The 24,920-nt window shown below is 44.7% G+C and overlaps 4 protein-coding genes across 9 annotated transcripts in view; 1 reads left to right on the top strand and 3 right to left on the bottom strand.

Moving 5' to 3' along the window:
* The window catches only part of LOC136476625 (uncharacterized), a 37,484-nt gene extending 35,080 nt beyond the window's left edge, over window positions 1–2,404 (top strand). For 3 of the 6 annotated variants that reach the window (XM_066474543.1, XM_066474545.1, XM_066474548.1), the window contains 6 exons: window positions 99–245; window positions 488–592; window positions 679–789; window positions 870–974; window positions 1,180–1,249; window positions 1,321–2,403. In XM_066474543.1, coding sequence (XP_066330640.1) covers window positions 99–245; window positions 488–592; window positions 679–789; window positions 870–974; window positions 1,180–1,249; window positions 1,321–1,982 — 1,200 coding nt within the window. In that variant the 3' untranslated portion in view covers window positions 1,983–2,403. Of the gene's footprint in view, window positions 1–98; window positions 246–487; window positions 593–678; window positions 790–869; window positions 975–1,179; window positions 1,250–1,320 lie in introns of those variants that run through there. The other 3 variants (XM_066474542.1, XM_066474541.1, XM_066474544.1) reach the window with 2 other exon arrangements.
* A 436-nt stretch (window positions 2,405–2,840) lies between these two features.
* On the bottom strand, window positions 2,841–4,288 carry LOC136472459 (large ribosomal subunit protein P1-like). Its single transcript, XM_066470161.1, has 4 exons — window positions 4,163–4,288; window positions 3,956–4,065; window positions 3,746–3,869; window positions 2,841–3,197 (listed from the first exon to the last, which is right to left on the bottom strand). The coding sequence occupies exons 2-4, from the start codon at window positions 4,022–4,024 to the stop codon at window positions 3,061–3,063; spliced, it is 330 nt and encodes a 109-aa protein (XP_066326258.1). The 5' UTR covers window positions 4,025–4,065; window positions 4,163–4,288; the 3' UTR covers window positions 2,841–3,060.
* A 7,506-nt stretch (window positions 4,289–11,794) lies between these two features.
* LOC136472458 (phosphatidylinositol N-acetylglucosaminyltransferase subunit A-like) lies at window positions 11,795–16,626 on the bottom strand. The gene is made up of 9 exons (XM_066470160.1): window positions 16,376–16,626; window positions 15,114–15,248; window positions 14,216–14,788; window positions 13,777–13,931; window positions 13,179–13,269; window positions 12,965–13,081; window positions 12,666–12,769; window positions 12,317–12,407; window positions 11,795–12,234 (listed from the first exon to the last, which is right to left on the bottom strand). The coding sequence occupies exons 2-9, from the start codon at window positions 15,234–15,236 to the stop codon at window positions 12,142–12,144; spliced, it is 1,347 nt and encodes a 448-aa protein (XP_066326257.1). The 5' UTR covers window positions 15,237–15,248; window positions 16,376–16,626; the 3' UTR covers window positions 11,795–12,141.
* Window positions 16,627–18,469: 1,843 nt separating this feature from the next.
* On the bottom strand, window positions 18,470–19,825 carry LOC136469316 (uncharacterized). Its single transcript, XM_066467552.1, has one exon. It carries the CDS (start codon window positions 19,823–19,825, stop codon window positions 18,470–18,472), a length of 1,356 nt encoding a protein of 451 aa, XP_066323649.1.
* Window positions 19,826–24,920: the final 5,095 nt, after the last annotated feature.

Below are 24,920 nucleotides of genomic sequence, written 5' to 3'. Positions count from 1 at the left end.
AGATATTTGTTTGATCTGTTGGTAGTATGTATGATCTGCATATATATGTTAGATTGTATTGTATCTTTTGCCCCTGAATGTTTCCATTTTGGTTGCAGAGAGGTCTTATGGCCCTCTTAGATGTTGAAGGAGTACCAGTTTACCTTGGAGAAATTATTGCTGAAAATCTTATGGCCAGCTGGCAATCTGTTCAGGACATTCTTGTGAGGCATTATAGCAGGCAAATCCTCCACGAACTTTATAAGGTAAATGGTAGCATCCCAAATGAACTGACTAGAATGCATTTTACAAACCTACCAATATCTTGAGCTATTGAATGTCACTTATATGTGGGGCCAACTGACCATGAAAGGGGAATGACCACAAAGTTGTAGTTTTACGAGTGTAATCCAAATAGTGTTGGTTTCTGAAATGGGCACAAAAGGATTTGCGACTATTAGCTCAACATTGTTAGGTTTGTGAAATTATGTTCGACTGTTTAATGCAGGTTTTGGGTTCTGCTGGCGTTATAGGAAATCCTATGGGTTTTGCTAGGAATGTTGGGTTTGGTCTAAAGGACTTCATATCTGCTTCAAGAAAAGGGAAATTGCAGGTTTGTAAATGTGAAGTCTTAGCAGGAATGTCCACTCTTTAACCTTCCAGTTTGAACTCAAGATCTATGGGTTGCTCTTTTTACAGAGCCCAGTTGAACTATTAAATGGTATAGCACAAGGTTCAAAAACTCTTATTGGAAGTACAGTTTATGCAGTCAGCAGCGCCACTTCTCACTTCAGTAAAACTGCTTATAAGGTATTTATGCTGATGACCTGTTTGATCATTGAAGAATATGTTTCCTGAAATCACTGCTAAGGAGAAATTCCATTATCCAGGGCCTTGTTGCCTTTACATATGATGAGCAAGCTGCTTCGAAGATGGAAGAACGGGAAAGACAGCTAGGTTTGCATGGGGAAGGAGTACTGAATGGTTTTCTAGAGGTAAAAGTCATCTCTCTTGATTGTGCATTGCCATCTGATTTCAACAATTTTACAGCATATGCCTATTTACACTTTAAAACTAAATAATATATGAGCTCAGCTTGGGATAAACATGTGGGGATTTTTTTTTCATTTTTCACCATAAATCTTGCTGGACATTTATCTAAGCATAATGTGTGTTCTGCGCTGTAATGATTTTCTCCAGGGTCTGACTGGGCTCCTTCAATCACCGATTAGGGGAGCTGAGAAACATGGTCTTCCTGGGGTCATCTCAGGTACAACCATTCTATTAAGCATTTATATTCAGTTTATTCCCATTTAACCAACAGCCTTTCTGTTCCTATAGGTTTAGCAATGGGGACAGCTGGGCTTGTGGCACGGCCTATGGCTAGCATTCTTGAAGCCACAGGCAGAACTGCCCAGAGCATAAGAAACCGAAGCAACCCTCATGAATCCAACTACTTGAGAGTCCGTTTCCCCAGGCCTGTTGCCAGAGATCACCCTTTGTTTCCATACTCCTGGGAAGAAGCCATCGGTGTATCGTTGCTTGCCCAAGCTGACAGTGGTAGACTAAAGGAGGAGACATTTGTCATGTGCAAGACACTCAAGGGGGCTGGGAAGTTCCTTGTGCTAACTGAGAAGCTGCTTCTACTAGTCTCAAGCCCATATTTAGTGGATCTAGGATCACCTCAGTTTGTCGGTGTTCCTCCTGACCCACGGTGGTCAATCGACACAGAGATGCACCTCAAGAGCGTTGTTCATCTGGACAGGTCTCAGGAGGTAGTGAACATTGTTGGGAGCAATGGACAGACTTCACCTAGGGACAAAAGAAGTGGCACGAGGAACAGGGTCATGAGCTCGGCCTTTGTCCCCCTGTTTCACCTCAGCGTCGAGCTCCCAAATGATGAGGATGCAGAAGGGACGGTGCAGGTCCTACAGGCACTCATCGAGAAGGGGAAGGCACGGAGGTGGGACAAGAACATCCTACACCGAAGCAGCATCAGTTGAGGTTTTCACAAGCAACATTAGTTGAGGTTATATGAGCATTAGCTTAAGTAAAAGTTTTGGTTGCGGCTCAAGACATGTAACCTGTGAGCATGCTGACTTTGTATAGTTAAAGGCAGAGCAGATACCAGTATACATGATGGAGGAGGTAGTATGAATAACACAGTGTTCCATAGGTGATCACGGTGGCGCCGTTGGACGTGCTTCGGTTTTTTTGCAGTCTACTAGAGTACTAGGTGTACACTTGTAGCTTCTAGAAGTTTTGTCGACGGCTCTTGTAAATGAAGGGTGAGGGGCTGTGTAGCAACACCATTGTAAAGATTTTGGCAGCAAAGATTTTTCTGCTCTTTTATGTGCTTTCCCATTCTTTTTTGGCTATGTTTACAAACTTCGCCGTTCTATGGATATTTCAGATTTCACCATAGGGAATTTAGCAGAGGTGGTGATACGCCACCAAACATTGTGTTACTGAAACATGTCAAAGCCATTGGATAGAGTAGCCAAACGAATTTTAACCAACAGCACATCACAATACCACAGCTGCTCAAATAAACTTGGGGCTCAATATTCAATAATAAGCAGTCACCAAATAAGACACGATTCTGAGTTTGACTGAAGTTTATAGAAAAAAATTATTAACATCTTGTTATCATTTTGAAAACATGTTCCATTTGATAATTTAATTGCCGTACCCCTTGAAAAAGGATAATTTAATTGCATTCTTTCTGAGATTAAGGGAGCACTGCTAAGGCTGAAATGGCCTAAAATGCAAGCAGCAGACGATGCCTAAAACACCGCACAATTCAGCTAACAATTACGGGTTGAATTCTTTGATTGAATATAAAGCAAAACATCAGGATCAGCGCATCAACCAGAGCATTAACTTTGATGCCAAGAAACTTGGAACAATATAGAAACAAGTTTCACTCTAATAAGACGGTTTGGGGTTCATCACCACATTGCCATAGCCACATCTCAAAAAACTCAAAACTTCAGTACTTGTAACAAAAGCCTAGAGACATAACATAAGATAGTCTTGGACAGCATAAGCGAATTTGCTAATGGCTGGGTGAGGGGCTCCTCAGTCGAACAGGCTGAAGCCCATGTCGTCATCAGACTCCTCCTTAACCTCTTCCTTCTTCTCCTCGGCAGCTGGGGCAGCAGCAGCCGCAGCACCACCAGCAGGGGCAGCAGCAGCAACTGGAGCAGCAGCACCACCTACAAACAAATTTCAATACACCAATGATTAGACCTTTAAGAATATTGACGACTATCAAAGTAAAGTGTGAAAAATTCAACACAATCTAGCATCCAATGCCAGAATAAACTTGCAAAGGAACTATATATTTAGTGCACCTAAGGTAATTCTGGCACAAATTAAAGTGTACTGCATCCTGATCATATTCAAGGCCCTGTATCAAAACTAACACAAAGATTATCCTAACATAGCAACAATGATTCAAACACCACCATCACATATTGAAAATAAGTTCAATTCAAATAAAAAGACGGTTACTATATACTCAGTACACAAATATATGGCTCAATTGTTAGGGTGATAACTAAATGTAGTAATGAGTCATGTGGAATTTCTAGAATTGAACATATCACAGTGCGTGGGTAATAAGACAAACACTATTTCAAGATCAAAACAGGCCAGCGGCATAAACAGATAAGGTAAATCTACAACAATTGCCAACATGCAACTATCCACACCACGGACATAAACATACAAGTATCTTGAGAGCAAGAGGGGGGGTGTATACCAGATCCAACGGAGAGGATGAGGTCCTCAACGTTGCGCTTCTCCAGGAGCTTGGCGAAGAGCGCCGGCCAGTAGGACTCAACCTTGATGTTGGCCGCCTTCACGATAGTGGCGATCTTCTCGGCCTGCCAAGAAGAACCATCACGGAATCACTCGACCGCTCAAAAAACGTTGAGATTAACAGAGCCGACAGCGAGGGAGAAGAACGCACGGTGATGGCGATGCCATCGTCGCTGAGGATGAGGGCGGCGTAGGTGCAGGCGAGCTCGCCGGAGGCCATGGGTGCGGGCTGCTTCCTCTCACCTGACGGATCTGCTGTCTCTGCGAAGAGAAAACACGAGAAAGAGGTTAGTCTCCGAAGCAGCGGCCGTGGCGGCAACAGACGGTGCTAATCAGAAGTCGAGGCGACGGCACGTACCAGAGGGAGAGAGGTGGCGACGAGGGTGGAGGCGCAGGAGGCAGAGGGCTTCTAGGGTTTGGATGGAGGCGGCGTGGGTGGTTATATACGGGCTGGGGTTGTTAGGGTTTCGCCCGAGGCAGAAGTTTGGGCCGGACTGAGCCTTATCGTGGGCTTTGTACCCTGCGTCGTCATCTTCCAATTTTTCAAAGTTTTTTATTTTATCAAATTCTAAAACTACCAAAACCTCGTTTCAAAAAAAAAACAAAATATTAATAAATCACACATACCTAATACTTCTAAATTCTTTGCCACTTGCTTTAAAAATGTTGCGCCACTTTACTGACGATTGCCAAGGCAATTCATTTTTTATAGAATATAAGATGACTATGCTAATGACCTAATATAACAGTAGACCAAATGCTAACTTGACGGATCCAAAATTAAAAGAGGCAATTCGCGAATAAATTAATATTTTTCTTTTCCCACCTCTTGTCATACATCTCGTATACCCAAAATTAAAAGACACAATCACAAATAAATCAACCTTGTATCTTTTCTCACCCCGTCATATATCTTGTATCGTCTATAGACGAGCTAGAGATTAAAGCAGGAAACCGGGAAAAAAAAACCTAGCAGACTTGAATGTGATGTCCAAATCATCCAAGCTCATGGAGATGGATACCTTGTTGGCCTTAGGATGTAGGCGAGCCCTGATGAACGATCGATGCATGTGATGCTCGACATAACCGACTCAGCGTACGGTGCATTTGGGGACTAGCTATTAACGCAATCGGACGATTGTCCAGTAGTCAATGCCTCAGGGCGGATACACTAGTACAATCTCAAAAGTTGACTCATGTAATGCCACATAAGATTTTAAATAACGTGGAGGAGAGAGAGAAAGACATGGTTGTTTCGTAGAGCGGTCACCTCATGAGCAAAAATTTAAACTATATAAAACCACTATATTTCACCATTGTGTGATTTAATGTTGCTATACAGCTCACAAACTGTTTTTTATTGATTGCACAAATCGAGAATAATTAAATTCCTATAAGATAACTTAAAGATAATCGATTATATATGAGTTAGTTATTCGATCACTTCATTATTACTAGTTTACTAAGTGGCAATCTTTCTTTCTTTCTTTTGATAAAACGTGGCAATCGTTCATGAGCAGAAATCACCAGTGCCATGACCATGCTCCTTCATGTCGCCTCCGGCATCCAAGCGCTCGCCAGCCAGCATCTCCACCACGCCCGAATGCAATCGCCCGTCTTCCTCCCTCTCCATCGCACCTACTGCCCGCCGCAGGCACCCATCTTCCTCCTGGCCCTTACATCGTCCTCGCCTTGCTCTGGTGCCAGATGTGGCTGCCTCTCCGCCCCCTCCCTACGCCATCCCATGGCACAGCCCCCCGCCGACGGCGTGTAGTAGATGAACTCCTCTGCCACAAGCGTACGCAGCCGCGCGGCCCTCCTGTTTGTTATGGCGTCATGTTATGCCAGTTGCCTTGATGCACCTCCTGCCCTCCTTGCATAGATATCTTTCGCGTCGCATGTGCTGATGGCTGGATTGCTCGTGGATGATCTTGGCCAGCAGTGAAGTGGTATGGTGGCTTGGCGTAGCGGGGCCTCGCGCGTAGCTACGCTCCCTCCGTGCAGCAAGCAACAAGGAGATGTTGCGCGAAAGCGCATGTTGCAAGTGTATGTTTCAATTGTTTCAGAGGTATGTTGCAAGTGTTTCGTATGGATGTTGCAAAAGTAGATCGGGATGTTACGTATGTTGCAATGGTTATACACGCATGTTACAAGAGTCTGTTCCAAATGTTTTATATATTTCTCAGATGTATGTTGCAATCATTTTATCTAGATGTTGCATATGTTTCATGCATATATTGCAAGTATTTTATTTGGATGTTGCATATGCTTGCAATGGCTTTCAAGTGTTTTTAGGCATTTTGCAAGTGTTTCAGACGTATGTTGCAAGTGTTTCAGTTGTTTCGGACATATGTTGCAAGTGTTTTATTTGAATATTACAAAAGTAGATCGGGTGTTGCATATATTGTAATGGGACCCACCTATCGCTGCCGCCTGCTGCAGCTGCTAGGGCACCGTGCATGTGGGCATGCAGTTCCCGTGTGAAGTGGGCGTGGGGAGTAGCTAGCACAAGCACAGGCAGTGAGTGGGGGTGCAGGCAGTCCCCACGTGTGCGCGGGAAGCGGAGCTGAAGCGGGCGGTTCCCGTGTGTGAGCAGAGGGCGCGGGCTGGGCAACGCGTCCACCTATTTTTTTATTTTTAGCCTTTTTTTTAAAAAAATCACAAATATGCCCCTGAAGGTATGATTTCAAAATATGGACCCTTAGCTTGCGCCATTGTTGCTGGCGCCGAGCTTACACGTCTTGGCGCCATCGCTGCTGGCGCCGAGGTCTTGGGCTCGACATAGACGTGGCGGTGACTTGGCAGGCAGCTCAGCGCCGTAGATCCTGGAGCCGAGCTTGGCGCCATAGATCCTGGCGCCGAGGTGGTGTTTTAACCCGGCCCCAACCTTTCTGCCCGAGCCTTCTTTCTCTTTTTTTCTCCTCCCTCTCGGGTTTTTTCTCTCCCCACTTCGCCCTACCTCACGAATGGACATATTGGACCTTGAAAACTTTGATTTGATCCATAGATCTTCGAGAGCAAGGTATCCTCGCTCCCCTCCTAGTTTTTTTCGCATCGATTCGGTATATATTAGTCAGATTTTTCAACCTAAGAATCGTCATTACTTAGGGTTTCATGCGATTTTTAATATTTGTATTATACAACCATAGGATGCCAAGGCACGGAAAAGTTAGCAAACCAAGGTAACCTCAGCGCATGTTGTTATGTTATGGGTTTATTGTTGTGCATCAAATGGTAAACCCTAGGTTTAGGGTTTAATGTTAATTGCTTTTGGTTTTTATAACGAAATTGGTTGAATTGTAGTTATGGCTGGATGACCGGAAAATGCCTTCGACCCGTTCCCTCTGCCTAGTGGTGTTCCAGTGCCTATGTGCTTTTTACGACGATCCTTGTAAGGTAGTCAAGTCCGATGAAGAGGACACGTATAGGCAGAGGTATTGGATGTGTTCCAATTTTACGTTTGAGCCTATACTTCGTCAGCGCCGCATTAACAAGATGGTGAGGAATTGATGTTTGTGTCATATGACATCTTGCATGATTTTTTTGTTTTGTAACAAATGCATTTTTTGCAGACCCCTCCACCGCTCTGTGATTTTGAGCAGTGGATCGACACAGAGATCAAGCCTAAAGACAAGGAATGGATGCAGAATTATTGCGGTGGGAGACAGAGGACAAGGAGATGATGGAGAAGAGACGCAGAGAGGAGGCTGCAAAAAAGGAACACAAGGAAGAGGAGGAAAGGAGGTGTGTTGTTGCGTACAGGGAGGAGAGGGAGAAGAAGCTTGAGCGTGCACGCCAAGCGAAAGCAACGATGGAGGAGAATCTCGATGCCCCGAGGAAGGGAAAGTGGCCTCGTTGCACTCAGTAGTCTCCATAACTTGCTAGTTCTATGGTTTATTCATGAACAATATTGTCTACTATCGGCACGTACTTCTAGTATTATTGTGTTGTTTAATGTGGCATAGTATTGGACTTTTTATTATGTAGTTGTTTTCATTATTTGTGGTCATAATATTCAGTATAATATTACGGACGTAGTGAAATGTGATCACGTGCTGCAACAAAACCTAACGAAGTAGGGCATTATATAATTCAACACACAAAACACATGAAATGACATGTGAGAACATGTACCGAACTAGGGTACAAAGTTCCTTCTACTAAACCTAACATGCCTTAGGTAATTAAACCAAATAATAAACACATGAATGTGCCATGTGAATAAGATAGGGTCGTCCTAATAGTGTGGCCACATAGCAAATTGTGTTACACCTTCTCCACAGTAGCCTCCCATTGTTGTTGGTGGTGGTGGCGGAGGTGACGGCGGAGGCCCCTTGTTCTTGTGGTTAGGGCAGATGCAATATGGATCATTGCAGAGTGTCTCCTGTGAATCAGTACCATTGTTGTTGTCATCCTGTTCATCGTCCTTGTAACCGCTGCTAACTTCTCTTTCTAGATCGAAGATACGGTCCTGCAGGTAGTAGATGCACTCTGCATGCGGATAAATTGGTTAAGGATCGACCCACCTAGTGAATCCATAGTTTTCTTCGACCAAGGAAGACTAAAATAAGTATGTCATATAAGTTGTATAAAAGAGGAACATATTGAAGAAACAAATAGTAATAGCAATTATCCATGCTCGCGGGCATTTGAAGAAACGACGACCTCCATCTATTCCTTCGGTGAACATCTGCACTAGACAGTCCTCACCATGCATGCATTTTGTCCATTCGTCTTTTCGTTCATCGTATCCTCTCAGTAGTGCCTCTTTGGTGAAATCACTTTTGCTTTCAACTGGGAACCTCTCAAAAAAAGCTTCCTCAAAGAAATTGGGACCAAGAGAACCCTCCCACACAATGGTAGTTCCCTTCTCCTTTCCTCTCCCTCTGGACGACCCTTCAGACATTGGTACTGCAACGAAAGAAAATACTAGTTGGGAAGTAAGTAGCAATGCATCTAGCATTGCGTATATATAGGCAGAGGCATGTTTAGTTGCTGTTTCAATGTGTTATAATTGGTCACAAGAAGCCTAATTAGTTTTACTGGAGAGCCTATTTCAATAGACACTGAAAAGCCTAGATTCGTTTTCTGAAAAGTCTATTCGTCGTTGATATAATAAATCACTAAAAAGCCTAAATGCTATAGGTGTACTGTATAAGTGAAGTGATAAATCGCTGCTGTCATCGTACTCCTCGTTCTTGTAACTGAAAAGTCTATTTTCATTGTCTGAAAAGCCTAGATTTGTTTGTTGTTACTGAAAAACCTAGATGCTATAGGTGTACTATGTAAGTGAAGTGATAAATCGCTGCTGTCATTGTACTCCTCGTCCTTGTAACTAAAAAAATCTATTTTCATTGTCTGAAAAGCCTAAATTCGTTCACTGTTACTGAAAAGCCTAGATTCATCTGCAAAGCGTCTGTACGATACGATTGGACTATACACGTTCTAATAAATTTACATTTAATCTATGTACTACATTTGTGGCTTTTTAGCAGTATAGTATAATTAATGATTCACGGAAAAAAATTACAAGAGTTTCCCTTGTTTCAGGCGCATCCATAGTTACAATCAGAGACATCATTATATAATCCAAAAATTTAATCATCCAAAGAGCACAATACAACCACATCGAACATCACAATCAACATAACATGTCCGGCATAGTCCACAATGTCCATACAGTCCTAAATAGTTATAGGAAAGTAACTACAAAATCCATAATAGTACATACTAACATCTACCACAAACCCTTACTGCCTCCTAGTCTTACCCTTACCCTTGTGACCAAGAGCGCTGGTACCTAGAGTGTAAGGGTCAGGTGGACGGCGTCACTCAGTGCCTAGAGGCTGTGTAGGCTGAGTCAAGGGAGCGTCCTGGAGCTGAGAGGGGCCAAGGTCCTCGTGCCTCTGGTCCACGTCGTCGTCCTTTAGTTCAAATTAGACGATAAATAGTACTTAACAAGTACTTTCTAACTACAAACTAAGTAAATAAGATAATAACTACGTATATATATACAATGTACTCACAAAATAGCTATGTCTATATATTTATGTATCTATGTTTCTATATATCTACATATCTAATTATATCTATGTACATATGTATCTATGTTTCTATCTATCTACATATCTATCTCACTAGATCACTAACTAAACCAACTACCTGAGTCATCACATTAACTAGTAAATAACAAATAATCGAACTACTACAATACAATCAAAGCTAACTAAGTACCTACATTGCATATTCACAATTTTTACCTGGCGCGGCCGCGGGCCGAGGACGACGGCCGAGGGCGCGGGCGCAGGGCTGGCACGGGCGAGGACGCCCGCCGAGGGCGTGGGCGTGGGCGTGGACGGCCGACGCGGGCGAAGGCACGCGAGCGCACGGGCACGGCGGCGCGGGCAAGGGCAGCAGTGACGGCGTCTCAGTAGAGAGAAAGATAGAGGAAGAGAGAAATGAAGGGAGGGCCCATACGTAAGAGGGGGCTTGGCGCCAGGATTGTTGGCGCCAAGCTCGCGCGCCAAGATCCACGGCGTTGAGCTGGCTGCCTTGTCAGTGTCCACGCCGCCAACGTGGACCCGACCTCAGCGCCAGCAACGATGGCGTCGAGAAGTGTAAGTTCGGCGCCAGCAACGATGGCGCCGAGCTAAGGGTCCAGATTTTGAAATCATACCTCCAGGGGCATGTTTATGAATTTTTTTTTCCAAAAAAGGGCTAAAAATAAAAAATGTAGACGCGTACACGCGACACGGGCACGGGAAACGAAGGTGGCGCAAGAAACAGAGAGGCGCACGACACAAAGCAGATGCGGACGTCCGGACGCTAGCATCTCCCATATTATTGCACTCAAGGGAAAAATAATAATCTAAGTTCATATACAGAGGGGGGTTGTCACGTTCATGAAATGAAGCCCTTGGTGAAGGAGAAGAGCAGGAGACTTTCCCATGCCGGAGTCGCCGATGAGCAGAACCTTAAAAAGAGGTAGCCGTATTCTAAATAAAAATGGTTTTTTCGGTCTGCATGAGCATCTCCAAGACGAGTCATTCAATACTCCCTCCGTCTAATGATAAGTGTATTTCTAGAGATCAAAGCTTATCATAAAATAAGTGCACCTCTAGTGTAGACCTAACTCTAGTTGTCTTTTGCTACTTTCTCTCCTCACAAATTGCAATGATCATCTTTATAGAAGTATATATATAATTTCACACTAGCACTGATGTCTTCACTAAAAACTTAAAAGTGCACTTATTTTAGGATGAAGGGAGCATGCATAGACAGGTTTCACAGAAAAAAAAATCTAACACCTCCCGCTTGCAGGACACGTTGCTGGACACGCACCAGAAAGCAGAAAAGTGAAAAGGAAATAGCACAAGTGCATGCACTTGGACTTCTCTCGTTAATCACAGCAAGTCAGCAACAATGAACTAGGGGGAAATGGGCTATGGAATGGAGTTATACAGAATTTCCAAATGGGCACAAATTCAAGCAGCACTCGTAACACGAATTTGGAAAGGGGAAAAAAAAGACCATAATAAGGTATAAGGATCGAATAGTCCCTCGAAAAACTCATGCGTTACAAAAGCTACCTTACAAAGTGAATGGTTAAGTCTTGAAATCCCAAACACTGCCAAAAGATATTGCCATTTGACACTCCATGTATAGTCCGTACTGGTCAACGGATTACCACGAAGTGGATGCGTTACAAAAGCTAACACAGGAACTGGAGCCGAGCCATGCAGGTCGGATTCATCCGTCGCTGGTTGGAAATTGAACAAGAAGGCCCCAAGATAACAGCCAGATTCGCCCTACATCACAAACAAAGGCACTGCTGCTGCGACATGAGAGACAGACACCGGATCACATCAGGGTAAAAGACATCACAAGGAGTTATGGCAACATGCCAATCCAGACTCTTAACACTCCATCACTGAGAGTTCCTAATGGTTTCGGTGAGCACTAAGGAACAGTACAAGTCAAGACCGAGATGTGGATAAAAAAACACTGCAATATGGTGGCAAAAGAGAGTACCATTGTTCCAGTGGATACTTTGTTTGTTGATTAGTGGTCAGAAGATCAGGACAGGGCCCATCAACTCACTACGCAGGAAAAAAAAAGAGGAGCTGGCAATGACAGAGACTTGGACCATAGCTTTAACCAGCACGAGAAGAAATCCCCCAAATCAGGGGCGCTCCACTCTCTAGTTGCCATTGCAGAAACAGGAAGCTTCAAGAGAAAATGTTGTGTTGGACCAGAACGAATCTTGACAAGCAGAAGATGCCATGATTGTAACCCCAATTATTTCAAAACTGTAAAAAATCTATCAAAATCTAAAATTCACTTCTTTTGAGCTTCACACAAACCATTGCTTGAACCTAAATGAGCATGTAGTGGTCCTATATCTGGGACCTCTTCAATACCTTCAGCAGGCTGAGGGAGAACTTGTGTAAGGATTCCTCCATTCAATCTCAAAACAGGTAAAAGGAGAGAGAATGCATGGATACACAAATACCTGTAGGAATTCTAGAAGGCGCCAAAGTAGGTAGTTGATGATCATAACTAGGCAAAACAGTTTTCCGGCCCAAGATCCGCAAGTAAGATATCTACACCATCGAATGAACAAATGTATTTCAAATTGGATGGTGGTGAAAATGTGGAGATATTGATCATAAAATTGATTAAGATCTAAACATTATTGGCACAAATAACATATAAATTGATTTAGCACAAGAAAATGAGAGAATGGTGAAATAAATTTTGCTAGTCAATGATAGACAAAAAAAATATCAGATATACATTGTTTCATTAACAAAATCTATTGAAGAAACAAGATGAGTTGTCAATGTCTTATGTTTACTCACCGGGGAAGGCAATTTAGTAAATTTGTTGTTGGAGACTGCATTGCACGATCATAAACAATCTCAGTTCTTTTGGCCACATCATCCCAACTATAAAGTTTTTTCATCTAGGATGCAAAACAGAAGAAGCTGAATCAAGACCAAGGAACTTGCATATGAAACTTAAACGAAATAGAAGCTAATGAAAAAATGAACTCAATAGAAAGGGTTCAATCCTAAGTCAAATAAGGTGCAGAATGTCAATAGAAAGGATCTAATCCTGAGTTCAAGTAAGGTGTGGAATGTTGAGAGTTCAGGCTCACCCGAAGATGCATAATTTGGGGGTCTATGCCAGGTAGCATGTCAATGGCTTTCTTGACAGCTCTTACCATATCTCCAGGAGCTGGTTCTGCAAGCACTATCATGTCATCTGGAAGAACCTGTAAAAAGAAATAATGAATTGCATGAAACTCAAAAATCATCTAACCAAGGTTGGGATTTTCTGTAGAAGGGAAACTTAAGATCATAACAGCATACCTCAGGGACACCGCCAACTCTAGTGCTCACTGTCAACAGTCCACAGCTTGCTGCTTCTAGAATGGCTATGCAAAATGCCTCTGTAAGTGAACTAAAAATAACAAAGGTTAGGTTCCACTGTTACCACAGTATTATACATGCCTCTGTAAGTGAACTAAAAATAACAAAGGTTAGGTTCCACTGACCCTTTGCATCTATCCCAGAAATTAACTAGCCTATAATCTAGTTTCTCTATAGCATTATGTTATAATTGACAATGAGGGTAGGTGATGCAAGATGAGCGAAAAATTATCAACCTTCAGTTAACTCCTGACCCATCAAAATATATTTAGAATTCAGAAGAAAACTTCCAATTATGTCCATGAATAAACTTGTGTATTAAACCCTATTCCTAGTTTGTGTTTTTGGACCACATATTCATAAGAGCACTTTAATAATCTGATATAAGAATGTCAAAATTCTATTGCAAGGACATAAAAGGTATCCCAAATTCAAATGGCTCGACAATCAAAGTCCATCAAGAAAAAGTGGACAAACACACTGGAAAGTAGAAACAAGATTTCCAACATGTAATGATGAAAATGTAGGAAGAGTTTACCTGTTCAAAAATATATGCCCAGATATCAGAACCGATCGCACTTGAGCATGAGGTACAGCTCCTAACATCTCAACTCTATCCTGAAGGGAGAACTTCTCCCTCATTTCTTCAAGACGCACACGTTTTGGACCATCACCGCCAACAATAAAGCGAACCTGGCAAGTACAGAGTCATTGATCGACAAGATATAACCAACTTACTAAATCCAAAACAGTACATACAACAAGGAAATAATGGTGCAAGATGACTTCATGAAAACAGCCAAACTATACTGTCCAATAAAACTGTACTGTTGTACACTTTGTTTTACATGCGCAGCAATCAAAACATTTAGTGATCAAGAGTGTCATACTGCATAACAAAGGCTCTCCCTTAGTGTGTACATATACACAATTCACCAGGGTCAGTTGACTTAAAGAGTGATGTAGCTCAAACTCACCTTTGGAAATAGACAGCACACTTCTGGAATGACTTCAACAAGAAGGTCGGCACCTTTTCGGTATACTAATCTACTGATCACAACAATGACTATTTCATCACAGCTCAAGCGCTTGGGGGAGGGAGTAAACATTGCAGTATCAACTGCATTAGGAACCATGAAAACCTTCTCTGGAGATATCCCAGACCTCAAGACAGTGTTCTCTTTGCTTGTATGAGAGACACATATTGCCTGATCAATATCTGCAAGAGTAAACTGTAGCACCTTATTCATGTGAATGCTTCCAGCATCAGCAAACCCATAAAGTGAGTGATCTGTGAAGACAACTTTGTACCCCATCGTCCTAGCATGCATTAATGCTTCATGACACAGTGTTGAAAAAGCTTGATGTCCGTGCACGACAGAAATCTTCTCTCGAACAATTATTGTCCTTACAATTGGAAATGTCAAGAATAATGTAGGAAGTGTATTCTGCATCAGGAATGGTCTCCATGGTACATAATAGACCTTTAAACCGTTTGTTACATATCGTACTCCAGATCTGTTTCCATATGCATGCGTCATGACAACAACCTAGGCAAAATGCATAAATTGCTTTCAATGCTTTGTTAAAAATTTGGCAGCTCACAGTTAATGATTTAACAGTTCTAAATAAGTGTGCCTTAGGTAAATATCTCCTATGCATGTCCATGTCATCCAGTCTGACAGCTTTTCAGTATATGTGCAATATCCTAAAAATCTAGTATAACAGAGATAAGGGTAAAGAAACTGATGAAAGTGTCAGATTTGAGAGAAAGTAATCATTAGTTTATCAGATGAATATTTGTTTAAGAGTATCAAACATCCTAAAGAATGGATAAGCAAACAGAATGCTACAAGTTTATGAGGAAAATAGGACCTTATGGCCAAGCTTAAGCAGACATTGTGACAGGTAGTAGATATGGCTTTCCACCCCACCAAAGTTTGGAAAGAAAAAGTCAGACACCATCAAAATCCTGTGCTTTGTGCCTTGCCCATCCATTATGTCAGAAAACTGAAATCCAAAACAAATAAGCATAGCATCATGTAAGACAACAGGGGTTACATCAGGAAAAAGACACTGAGCAATCCTTTCAGTTTTCATTCTAGTCTTCTAGAGTGGTGTGGGTATTTGATTGTGTGAGTGTTGTTGGGGTTTTCTTCCCTGTTTTTTAGATCTTTCTTCTTAAAGAAATGATAGGCAACTCTCATGCGTGTTCGAAAGAAAAAAAAACGCAACATAATGCACCACAATTAAACCCACATCAGTACAATGGGCTAATGCAATAACTGACAATGCCAATCACAATATGAAGGATAAGCATCTTTGTTCCAATAGACTACTAGTAGGCATTACCTCATGATGAGGATCAACCATACAAAAGGGCAAACGAGAGCTGCTTGTAAGGCTAAAGCCATTTTTCATTCACCCAGTTACCGTTGTCCTCTGTTTTGCTAGCGACGTGTTTAGTTTCATTAAAACCAGGAAAAAAAAAGCCTAGTGAACCATTTTTATCTTAGTTCCCACAAATTCAATACTATGTAAACACGAACTGCTTTTTGTGTTACTTGCTCAAAGGAAATCTCAGGTTTAGATCAATTCTGGGTCAAGCTGCTACTTCCCAAAAGCAAGGTTCTGACCGGCTTCCCTTGGAAATAGCATTGCTGAGAACTCAAGGAAACCTGCCTGTTTGGCAACATGGCATTTTATTGCACTGGCTGGCAGACACGGACAGTTAAAAATTTGAAAGACTTTTATTCTCTTTTTTGTTATTGTCTGATTTCAACAACCAAGATTCAACAATTCTTTCAGTGGCAATTTGATTTATGCCTCTGCAGTGCCCACTGATTCATATATTGCCGCTATTGTTTATACTAATCTTTCCTCAAAAAAAATTGTTTATACTAATCCTTTTATGATGTAGTGTAGTGCAAACAGTAAACATGTAAAGCATCTCCAACAAGTGAGAATACCACCACAATGGCTAAAGAGGGGAAAAAACTACTACGGATTTTGGGGTTTGGGGTTCCAACATAACCGCATTCCCACCGAATGAGATGTCGGTAAAAACACTCATCGCCCAATCCGTCGTTCTACCGAGCGTCCGAGGCCGCGCTGAGAGAGGGAGGCTGAGCGCTCACCGGCTTCGAGGAGCAGGTCGGCACGGGCGGTGGCCAGATCGAGCCGTACTGGCGAGCTTGGCGTCAGAGGAGGCGATGACCGGCACGGTGCTGGTGGTGGAGGAGAGGAGGGGCGGTGCGGCGCGGGTGGAGGATTCCAGAAGGAGAGCAGGGGAGAGAGCCGGCGGCGGGGGCGCAGGGGGCACCGCTGCTCGTAGCCGCGGAGACCGAGCGGAGCGGGGGATACGATCACACGAAGGGGAAAAAGTGACTAACAGGTGGGCCTCGCTTCAGGTGGTAGCGAGCGATCTTCATAATCTGATGCTATTGTTGCTATTTTACAGAGCTCTACGTTTTCAGGCTTTTTATACAAGCAATTGTTGCTATTCACTAGCTCTTAATAGTGCATAGTCATAATCTAATGTTATATCTAGCCATTGCTTATCTAACTCTAATGTGATCTTTCGGTGTACGAGAAAAAAAATCGGCATGCTCTTTTTTTTATCCTTAACATGGCTCTACGGCCTTGCATTAAGAGACCCATGCTCAGCCAAATTGCGAGCAGCCAAATTGCGAGCAGCCAAATTAGTTACAACTTCAGGGAGGGGTTCAGTCCATATATAAAACTGACCCGGGTCCCAACTCATGCCCAAAGAAGTGAGCTCGTGCGCAGACGAATTACATGATCTCGAAATATTCTAGATGCTAATATGACAAAGGTATATTTTTCTCTTTTTCTGCCGATAGGTATTCAATGCAGGGTTTACTTTAAAAAATTGTGACTTTTACTTGCGTAATATGACACGAGGACAACAAGCAATCTTCATCACTATCCCTCAAACGTTTCAAGGCAATCATTCTCACACTAGTTGGCACAAACCTATATAATGTTCATGTCAGGATAGAAACACCCAAGTGGCATCTCCGCGGCTTAGCTTATTTTGTACTCTATTCTAGTCTTGTGTAGTCTTTAAAACTTACGGATAGAAGAAATTTGTGTTCATTGTAAGTTAGCATAAGGCACAGATTGTGTGGACCCTGAGGGCTAGTTTGGCAGGGTGCCTGCTCCTCTTATAGGGTAATTTCTCTGATAGAGTTCAATTCGTTTTGGGAACGATAATGATATGATGACAACGTCCGTCCAGAAGGGGCCGCGATGGCGCTGCCCTCCGCCTGCCCATCCCCGCTTGCGCTGCGTTGTACAGAAGAAGAAGAAGAAGAATGGTGAAAAACAGATGTTGCAAGCCTATGTTTTCAGATGTTTCATAGGTATGTCATAAATGTTTCATAAGAAAGTTGCAAAAGTAGATCGGGATGTTGCAGCTGTTGTAATGGTTGTGCAGGTATGTTGCAAGCTTTTGTTCTCAATGTTTTATCTGTTTTTTCAAACGTATGTTCAAGTGTATTTATTTGGATGTTGCATATGTTTCAAACATATGTTGCAAGTGTTTTATGTGGATGTTGCATATGTTTTACAATGGTTTTGAGGTGTTTTTCCAAGTGTTTCAGATGCATGTTTCAAGTGTTTCATCTATCTTGAGACGTATGTTGCAAGTGTTGTATCTGAATGTTTCAAAAGTAGACCGGGTGTTACATCTCGCTCCCTCCGGCTGCCTCACCTTGGTGTCTCCACCTTCTCTCTCAGCGTCGCCTGGGCATCCGAACCAAAGGTGCAGGCGGGCGCCGCCCCCTTCCCTTCTTCTCGATGCTGGCGGCGCGTCGTGGGATGGTGGCACGGCTTGGGATGGCGGTGCGGCGGAGGACGGGCCGCCGCGAGTACACACGGGTGCGTGCTCCTTCTGTTCCGTTACATAGGGAAGGGATAGGTGCGCTTGTTTCATCTGTTATGCGCTGAGATCGGACGGCTCCTGTTCCTCGAATCAGATAGCCCCGAACTGCGTCCGGACGCGTCCTCGAGCCAGACGTCCGGATGCTAGTCGTCCAGTTTTGGAAAACATTCGGAAAATTGGCTCTAGTAGCAGTTTTTGTAATAATGTTATTATGATGCCTAGCAAATTGCATTCCATAACAGAAAAGCATCCAAAAATTGACCTTGGTCCTACAATGTATCACGAGAGAAATACAAATATGACGTGTATGGTGCAGGCGCAGCTTTTACTTCAGTGACGGCAGGAACCAAACCGGCGGCAGCGGCGTGGCGCACGCGTGTCGTAGCACGTCACCGCCCACCGGCTCTGCCCGCCCGCTCCTCAGGCGAAACGCGCAGACCACCTCTTCCAGCTCGCCGGCGATGAAGTAGACGCAGCTGGCGCTCACCCCCGACACGTCCCCGGAGCACACGGCCACCGTCTCGTTCCTCCCGACCAGCACAGCCCAGTCGCCGAGATCCGCCGCCGCCGCCGCCTCCCAATCTCCTGCTGCCGTTAAGGCGTACCTGACGACGCCGACGTCCGCTATGTGGTACCGGTTCAGCTTCTTTTCGCAGTTGTGTTCCTCCGGCGGCAGGGGCTCGGCTTCCCGCGCCGCCCATATCTGGTAGAGCTCGCCGTCGATGAGCACCAGATGGTTCTCCACGTGCATGTCCGCGCCTGGGACGAAGTAGTCCAGCGACTCGGTCATGACTAGCGGATCCGCGAAGGTGCTCACGCTCGGAGAGTAGCAATAATCGTCGTCGTCCTCGGTGGCATGGTGTGTTGTAGCAGCAGCAGTACAGCCGTCGTCGTCGTCGACATCGTCTTCTGCGTTGCCATGGATGGCGAGGTCGAGCACTAGAACCTTGCCGTGGCACCGCGTGACGGCGAGGAACAACCCGCCCTCGACGTGCACGACGTCGTGCACGAGGGACAGCGCGCGACCGTCCGCGTCGCGCAGCGTCTCCCACGCCGTGGCGCCGGCCCTGGCGTACATGGCGTAGGAGTGGTAGCCGCCGAGCACCACGGCGAAGTAGTCGTCCTGCCGGGGCCGCGCCGAGAACACCACCTTCCGGACGTACGTGTCCCTGAACTCCTCCGCGGGGACGAGATCCCCGGAGTCGGGCCACCAGTCGAGCCACGTACGCCACAGGACGAGGCCGTCTTCCCTGAGGCCGTCGGCGCCGACCATGGGGTGTCTCGTCAGCGGCGGCAGGGAGATCGCGTGGCCGGTGACGGGGTTGCGTAGCGTGACGCTGAGGTCGGCGCCGACGAGCGCCAGCCAACCGTGGCCGGCGCCGAAGCAGCGCACGCGCTGTCCCGGCCCTGGACCGGACCCGGCGCTGGTGGTGATGCTCAGAGGCAGCTTGCTGTCGGTGGGCAGCGACAGGACGGAGAAGCCGCCCCGTTCGGCGGCGTCCGCAGCGGCCGTTCCGTCGTCGGGCTGGAGGAGGATCCACGGCAGCGGTTCGGCAGGCACCGCGGCGCTCCACGCGGAGCACACGGCGCGCATCCGCTGGCGGCACTCGGGCGCGACCCGGCCGGCGATGCAGCGGACGATGTCGCCGGGCAGGTCGGCCATGTTGCCGCTCGGGGCCATTGCTGCAGTCAGTCGTCGAGGTCGCACGGTGCGGACACGATGGATCGATAGCATAACCCTGCGTGTTCACGTTCAAGGTTCAAACAACATGTCGTTTGTGCATCGGAGTTCGTGTCCCGATCCGACCGGGATGCTGCAAATGTTGGGAACTTTGGGATGGGACACGGACACCTCGCACCTCATTGTGGCGTAACTCTTCAATGTCTTCATTGCTGGGTTTGGGCCGGGAGTCCGTTCCCTGGGCCATTTGTTTTGCTTTGGAGTCCTTTTACTTTTGACATCGGCCAGTAGTTCTGGGCTGCCTGAGTCCGACCTTATATTAACATGGGCCGAAACTATGGCAGCTTGAGGCCCAAGTCTCAGTTTTGAGAACAGAACACGTTGTGGTTTCCTGTATATTGTACTTGGTGTCATGCGATTCAGCTGACATGATTAGTTAATGAAAGTTTAAATTCCCCTAAAAAAAGAACATCCAAAATTTGCTAAATAAAAAAAACTAGAACAAGCAGAAGGCAACACCTGTGTTAAAGAGAAAAAAAATCCTAGCTCTAGATTTCCAATAGGCGGCCTACCTGACTCGGATAAAGAAAACGTAGTGTGGAACCACCTCGCTGTATGCACTACTAGTAGCAAGTATATAGTCAGTTGAAACCCTTGTGTGCAGATGGTTATGATCTGCCTCATCAACGATTCATGCCCAACAGGTTCAGGAGAGACCGACAAAATAAGATGCTGTGACGTTGTGTCGAAGATATATTTCAAGTTCACTTGATATGTGACGCGAGACGCTCATCAACAGGATTCTTATATGCCTTCTGAATTTTTACTCATCCCTACTCCCTTCGTCCATAAATATTTGTCGTTTTTTTGTTTTCGTGCCGTAAGTTTAGCTAGAACATTTGTATCTCTAAATAAATTTATTATGAAAATAGATTCAACGATCTATCTAACGATATTAACTGTGTACCATAAATATTAATCTTTTTAATATAAAATTAGTTAAAGTTATTTCTCAGGAAACGAGATCGACAGTAAAAAAAGGGAATGAGAGAGTATGTGGCATAAAAAAATGCTTTCCATTATATGCCACGAGTTCAAAATCTAACCGCTTGACAACCGAATGGTATACGGAAAGGCCATTAAACCCTTGTCTTTTCTTCATCCATTGATCATTTCTCGTATGGGCCTCTTCGGTAGCCACTTTCTACGGTTGCAGCAGCGAATGGACCTTCTACTCATAATAAAACAACTATGGTCATTGCAGTTTACTAGCACAATGGAGGTCACCGTAGTGGCATACTCCCTCCGTCACAAAATATTTGCACTTTTATAACTTAATAAATTTTGTCCCAAATAAAAGGTCATGTAGCGGGTAACATAGGAGGTGCGAGATCCAATATACATCAATACTGCTCTTGTTAGCCACCGCCATCAGTGTGCAACCACAAAATAAAAAATAAAAAACTTCTCTCTGTCAAAAAAGAAAACCCCAAGGGGCTTATCCCTCGGTCCGGTGGAGTCCAGAAGCTCCCATGGACTTGTTCCGGAGTTCTGCACCGCGATTTCCAAGCCATTGTTGATGCACAGCCTTTTTACAGGGGTAGTGTCGTAATTTGGCAGCTGCAGTAATGTGCTCACCATCATCCTGAATGTGCAAATATTTTAGGATGGTATGCAAATAAGAAAGCCACTACTATTGGGCAATGGCAGAGCTCGAAGTAGATTCTATAGCGAAGGAGGCGATTGTCGATACGGGATCCACGGGATACCCCATAAGGAAGGCAGAAGATCTAGTCTAACTAGGATTCTTTTCCTGTAATCTTAGTAGTAGCATTATTCTGTAATCCTACTAGGAACCTCATTGTAAACCGACTAGGACTCTGACATCCTGACTATATAAATGAGGGCGGAGTTCCTAGACAAAGAACACAGATAACGCAACACAACACTTGACAATTAATCCAACGCAAAGGCTAACGCTGACTAGACGTAGGGCTATTACTCGATCACGATCGAAAGCCCGAACCAGGATAAATCGACTATCTCTTGCGTTTACCGTCGAGTTCTGCATACGCTGAAGCCCGAACATACTGCTCCGGGTACCCCCGTGGCAGGCTATCGGTGGTGAAACATCGATAGCTGGCGCGCCAGGTAGGGGCTTTCGGCGAATTTGCATCCGAGAGCTCGACGGACCTCAACAACATGATCTTCTCGACGGGATCAACCTTCATCTTCGGTTTATGGATCTGCGAGGCGGACGACAACGGCAAGCTTCAAGGCCGTCTCCTCGAAGATTCGGATCACCATGAAAACCTTTCTATTTCGGCGACTACGACAGATCAAATCGCCGGAAGATTCGCCCAGCTCGTGATATCTGATCCAACTCAGATTTCACGGATTTCCGCATCCGAGATGGAATCTCTACCGAGTTCTTTCGAGTAACCGAGTTCTTTTCCGACAGGGCTCCGGTACGCGGCCTCGGCCTATCAAGAAAACAACTCGGAATACACTCAGACTCTTTCCAAGAAGTCGGGGCCTTTTCCGTTCGGACTCCACAACATGGCAAAATCTTATCAGGCATGGTCCGAAGGATCCCTCGATCCGATGCTGAGAAGGCCACTAAAAGGAGCTCAGGAAGGTCTCGTACTAACTATAACATCTCAAGACTACATCGTCCACTGGCCAGGTTCTGTTCCTGATGATAGCAGTACCCAACTAGACGGCACGACGGCTACAACAATTCTACCCTACCAAGAAGGAGACTCGATCTGCGACCTTGAATCCTCTACTAAAATCATCAACTCCGACAGTGTGGAAACCAACACCAATAACAGAACAATTCACACACGAGAAGTATTCATGGTTCGCCGTCCTCGATCACCTCTGGTCCCCCCAGAAGCACCCGACATCTGGTCATCGGACAAATCTGAGTCCAACATATCACCCTTTATCCAAGAGCACGATGGTGAGACTGAGAGTCGGAGGCAAGCCAGAGAAAGAAGAAACAAATTGAAGCAAGGACGCCAACACCGTGCTAGGCAGCGTAAGGAAGCTTAGATTAAATATGAGTTAGATCTGGCTGAGTATGGCAGAAGAAAATCAGAACAAGAAGTCAAAGAAAGACGCGCGATGAATACACCCTACAGTAGGATCCGAGAAGCACTAGAAGAACTCGGAGCGACATCACTTCTCAATGAAAAATAGGAACAACTCCAAAACCTCCTCCAGTCAGCAGCCCAAAGGACGCATGACGAAAGAGCCCGCTCAAGACTACCTGCCAGGTCAATATCTCATAGGAGGGAAGATCAAAACCAAAAGAAGTCTGCTTTCGAGAGACTTGGACCAGATGGAAGTCACAACAGAGAAAGTAGAAGGGACCATAATCAAAATTACCGAATCGAACAACAAAGGAAGAGCAGAAGCGAAGCACCTATTCAGACATCCCCGTAGGACTATTCTCGCCAAGACGACAGTTGGCAGGAAGGAGGTGTCGAATCAGAATACAAAAAAGCCGGAACACACGATAGATTCCCCTGTTTTGCAAACAGACTTGCTTCAATACGACTACCCCACAAGTTCAAGCCGTCCAACCACTCTAAATATGATGGCAAGACCGAACCAAAGCAGTGGCTCAGAATTTACTCGTAGTCGATTGAACTAGCCAGAGGAGACGACAATATCAAGACCTTATTCTTTCCTATGGCACTGGAAACCATGCCCCTCCAATGGTTCGACAAATTAAATCCAGGGTCAATCAGAAATTGGGAAGACTTGCAAAGAGTTTTCTGTGGAAATTTCGTGGGTATCATTATGCACCCCATCACCCACGCAGAATTAAAAGGACTCAAGTAGAAAGGAGATGAAACTCTCAGAAATTACTATCGACGATTTGGCGAACTACGCGCCCAAGTACATGACATCACCGAACGAGAAGTAATCGAAGCTTTCTCTCACGGAATTATGGCTAGGTGGCAATTTCAAGACTTCTGCAAAGAAACCCCAAGAAGCAATGAAGAATTCAGACGCACAGTAGAAAAGATGATTACTGCAGAGGAGAAGACACGATAAAGGTTCCCGAATAAAAACAATCAAGACAACTTGGACAAGCGAAATCATCGAAACATCAGACACTAGGAAAGAAAACGTGGACCAGACAACACCGTGGCGATGGCTGATAAATCAAGAAAGTTTTCCAAACCTAGAGGATATGACGACATTGAAAATATGCGTTGCATTTTGCATCCTAAAGGAAATCACACCACTGGAAACTGCTACACATTAAACGAGCGATACACGAGAAAGGATAATAAGGTAAACACTAAGGAAGACAATCAGAAAAAACATGAAGACAACCACGAAGGAAAGGGATTCCAAAAATCTAGGGGGACAGTAGCAGTAATCTTCACTAGAGCTCCAGATTCTAGAAGTAAACATCAAGAAAAGCTAGCTCTGTGAACCATCATGGCAGCAGAATCGGCTACTCCAAGATATCTCAATTGGTCACAGTATCCAATCCAATTTTTAAGAGAAGACCAATGGACTAGCATAGGGAACGCAGGCCATTACCCACTGGTTCTAGATCCAACTATCATTGGCATGACTATCACTAAAGTACTAATCGATGGAGGAGCCGGACTCAACATTATCTTTTCAGAGACGCTAAGGAAGATGGGACTATAACTTGACGGGATGATTACACCAACAAGCATACCTTTTTATGGAATAGTACCCGGCAAGGCAGCTATGCCACTTGAACACATCACTCTACCAGTTACTTTTGGTACTCCCTCGAACTACCGAACAGAGTTCATCGAGTTTGAAGTTGCAGACTTTGATTCATCATATCATGCAATCCTCGGGCGCCCAGCACTAGCAAAATTCATGGCAATACCACATTACCCATACCTATTGCTTAAGATGCTAGGGCCTAACGGTGTCCTTTCCCTTCGAAGTGATTTAAAGCGCGCTTTTGACTACGACGTCCAGTCAATTCAAATTGCAGCCAAGGCACAAGCCGCCGATGGTAGAAAAGAAATAGCCACTATCGCCATAGAAATGAGCCCAGAAGAACTAGAGATACCGGCTAAAAAGCTCA

This window comes from Miscanthus floridulus, chromosome 8 (genome assembly GCF_019320115.1).
Source record: "Miscanthus floridulus cultivar M001 chromosome 8, ASM1932011v1, whole genome shotgun sequence".
NCBI classification, from domain to species: Eukaryota; Viridiplantae; Streptophyta; class Magnoliopsida; order Poales; family Poaceae; genus Miscanthus; species Miscanthus floridulus.
Note: the sequence above shows the minus strand (reverse complement) of the source record. Positions and strands in the feature narration are given on the sequence as shown.

What these genes read in the sequence shown, in the direction of transcription:
- LOC136472458 (XM_066470160.1), bottom strand. Translation starts at nt 15,236, where the DNA reads ATGGATGGGCAAGGCACAAAGCACAGGATTTTGATGGTGTCTGACTTT. An exon ending in TTACTAAATTGCCTTCCCCG is followed by an intron (nt 12,408 to 12,665) that starts GTGAGTAAACAT and finishes TCGATGGTGTAG; the next exon opens with ATATCTTACTTGCGGATCTT. An exon ending in GCCTTCTAGAATTCCTACAG is followed by an intron (nt 12,235 to 12,316) that starts GTATTTGTGTAT and finishes GTTCTCCCTCAG; the next exon opens with CCTGCTGAAGGTATTGAAGA.
- LOC136472459 (XM_066470161.1), bottom strand. Translation starts at nt 4,024, where the DNA reads ATGGCCTCCGGCGAGCTCGCCTGCACCTACGCCGCCCTCATCCTCAGC. An exon ending in ACGATGGCATCGCCATCACC is followed by an intron (nt 3,870 to 3,955) that starts GTGCGTTCTTCT and finishes TCTTCTTGGCAG; the next exon opens with GCCGAGAAGATCGCCACTAT. An exon ending in CATCCTCTCCGTTGGATCTG is followed by an intron (nt 3,198 to 3,745) that starts GTATACACCCCC and finishes ATTTGTTTGTAG; the next exon opens with GTGGTGCTGCTGCTCCAGTT.
- LOC136469316 (XM_066467552.1), bottom strand. Translation starts at nt 19,825, where the DNA reads ATGGCCCCGAGCGGCAACATGGCCGACCTGCCCGGCGACATCGTCCGC.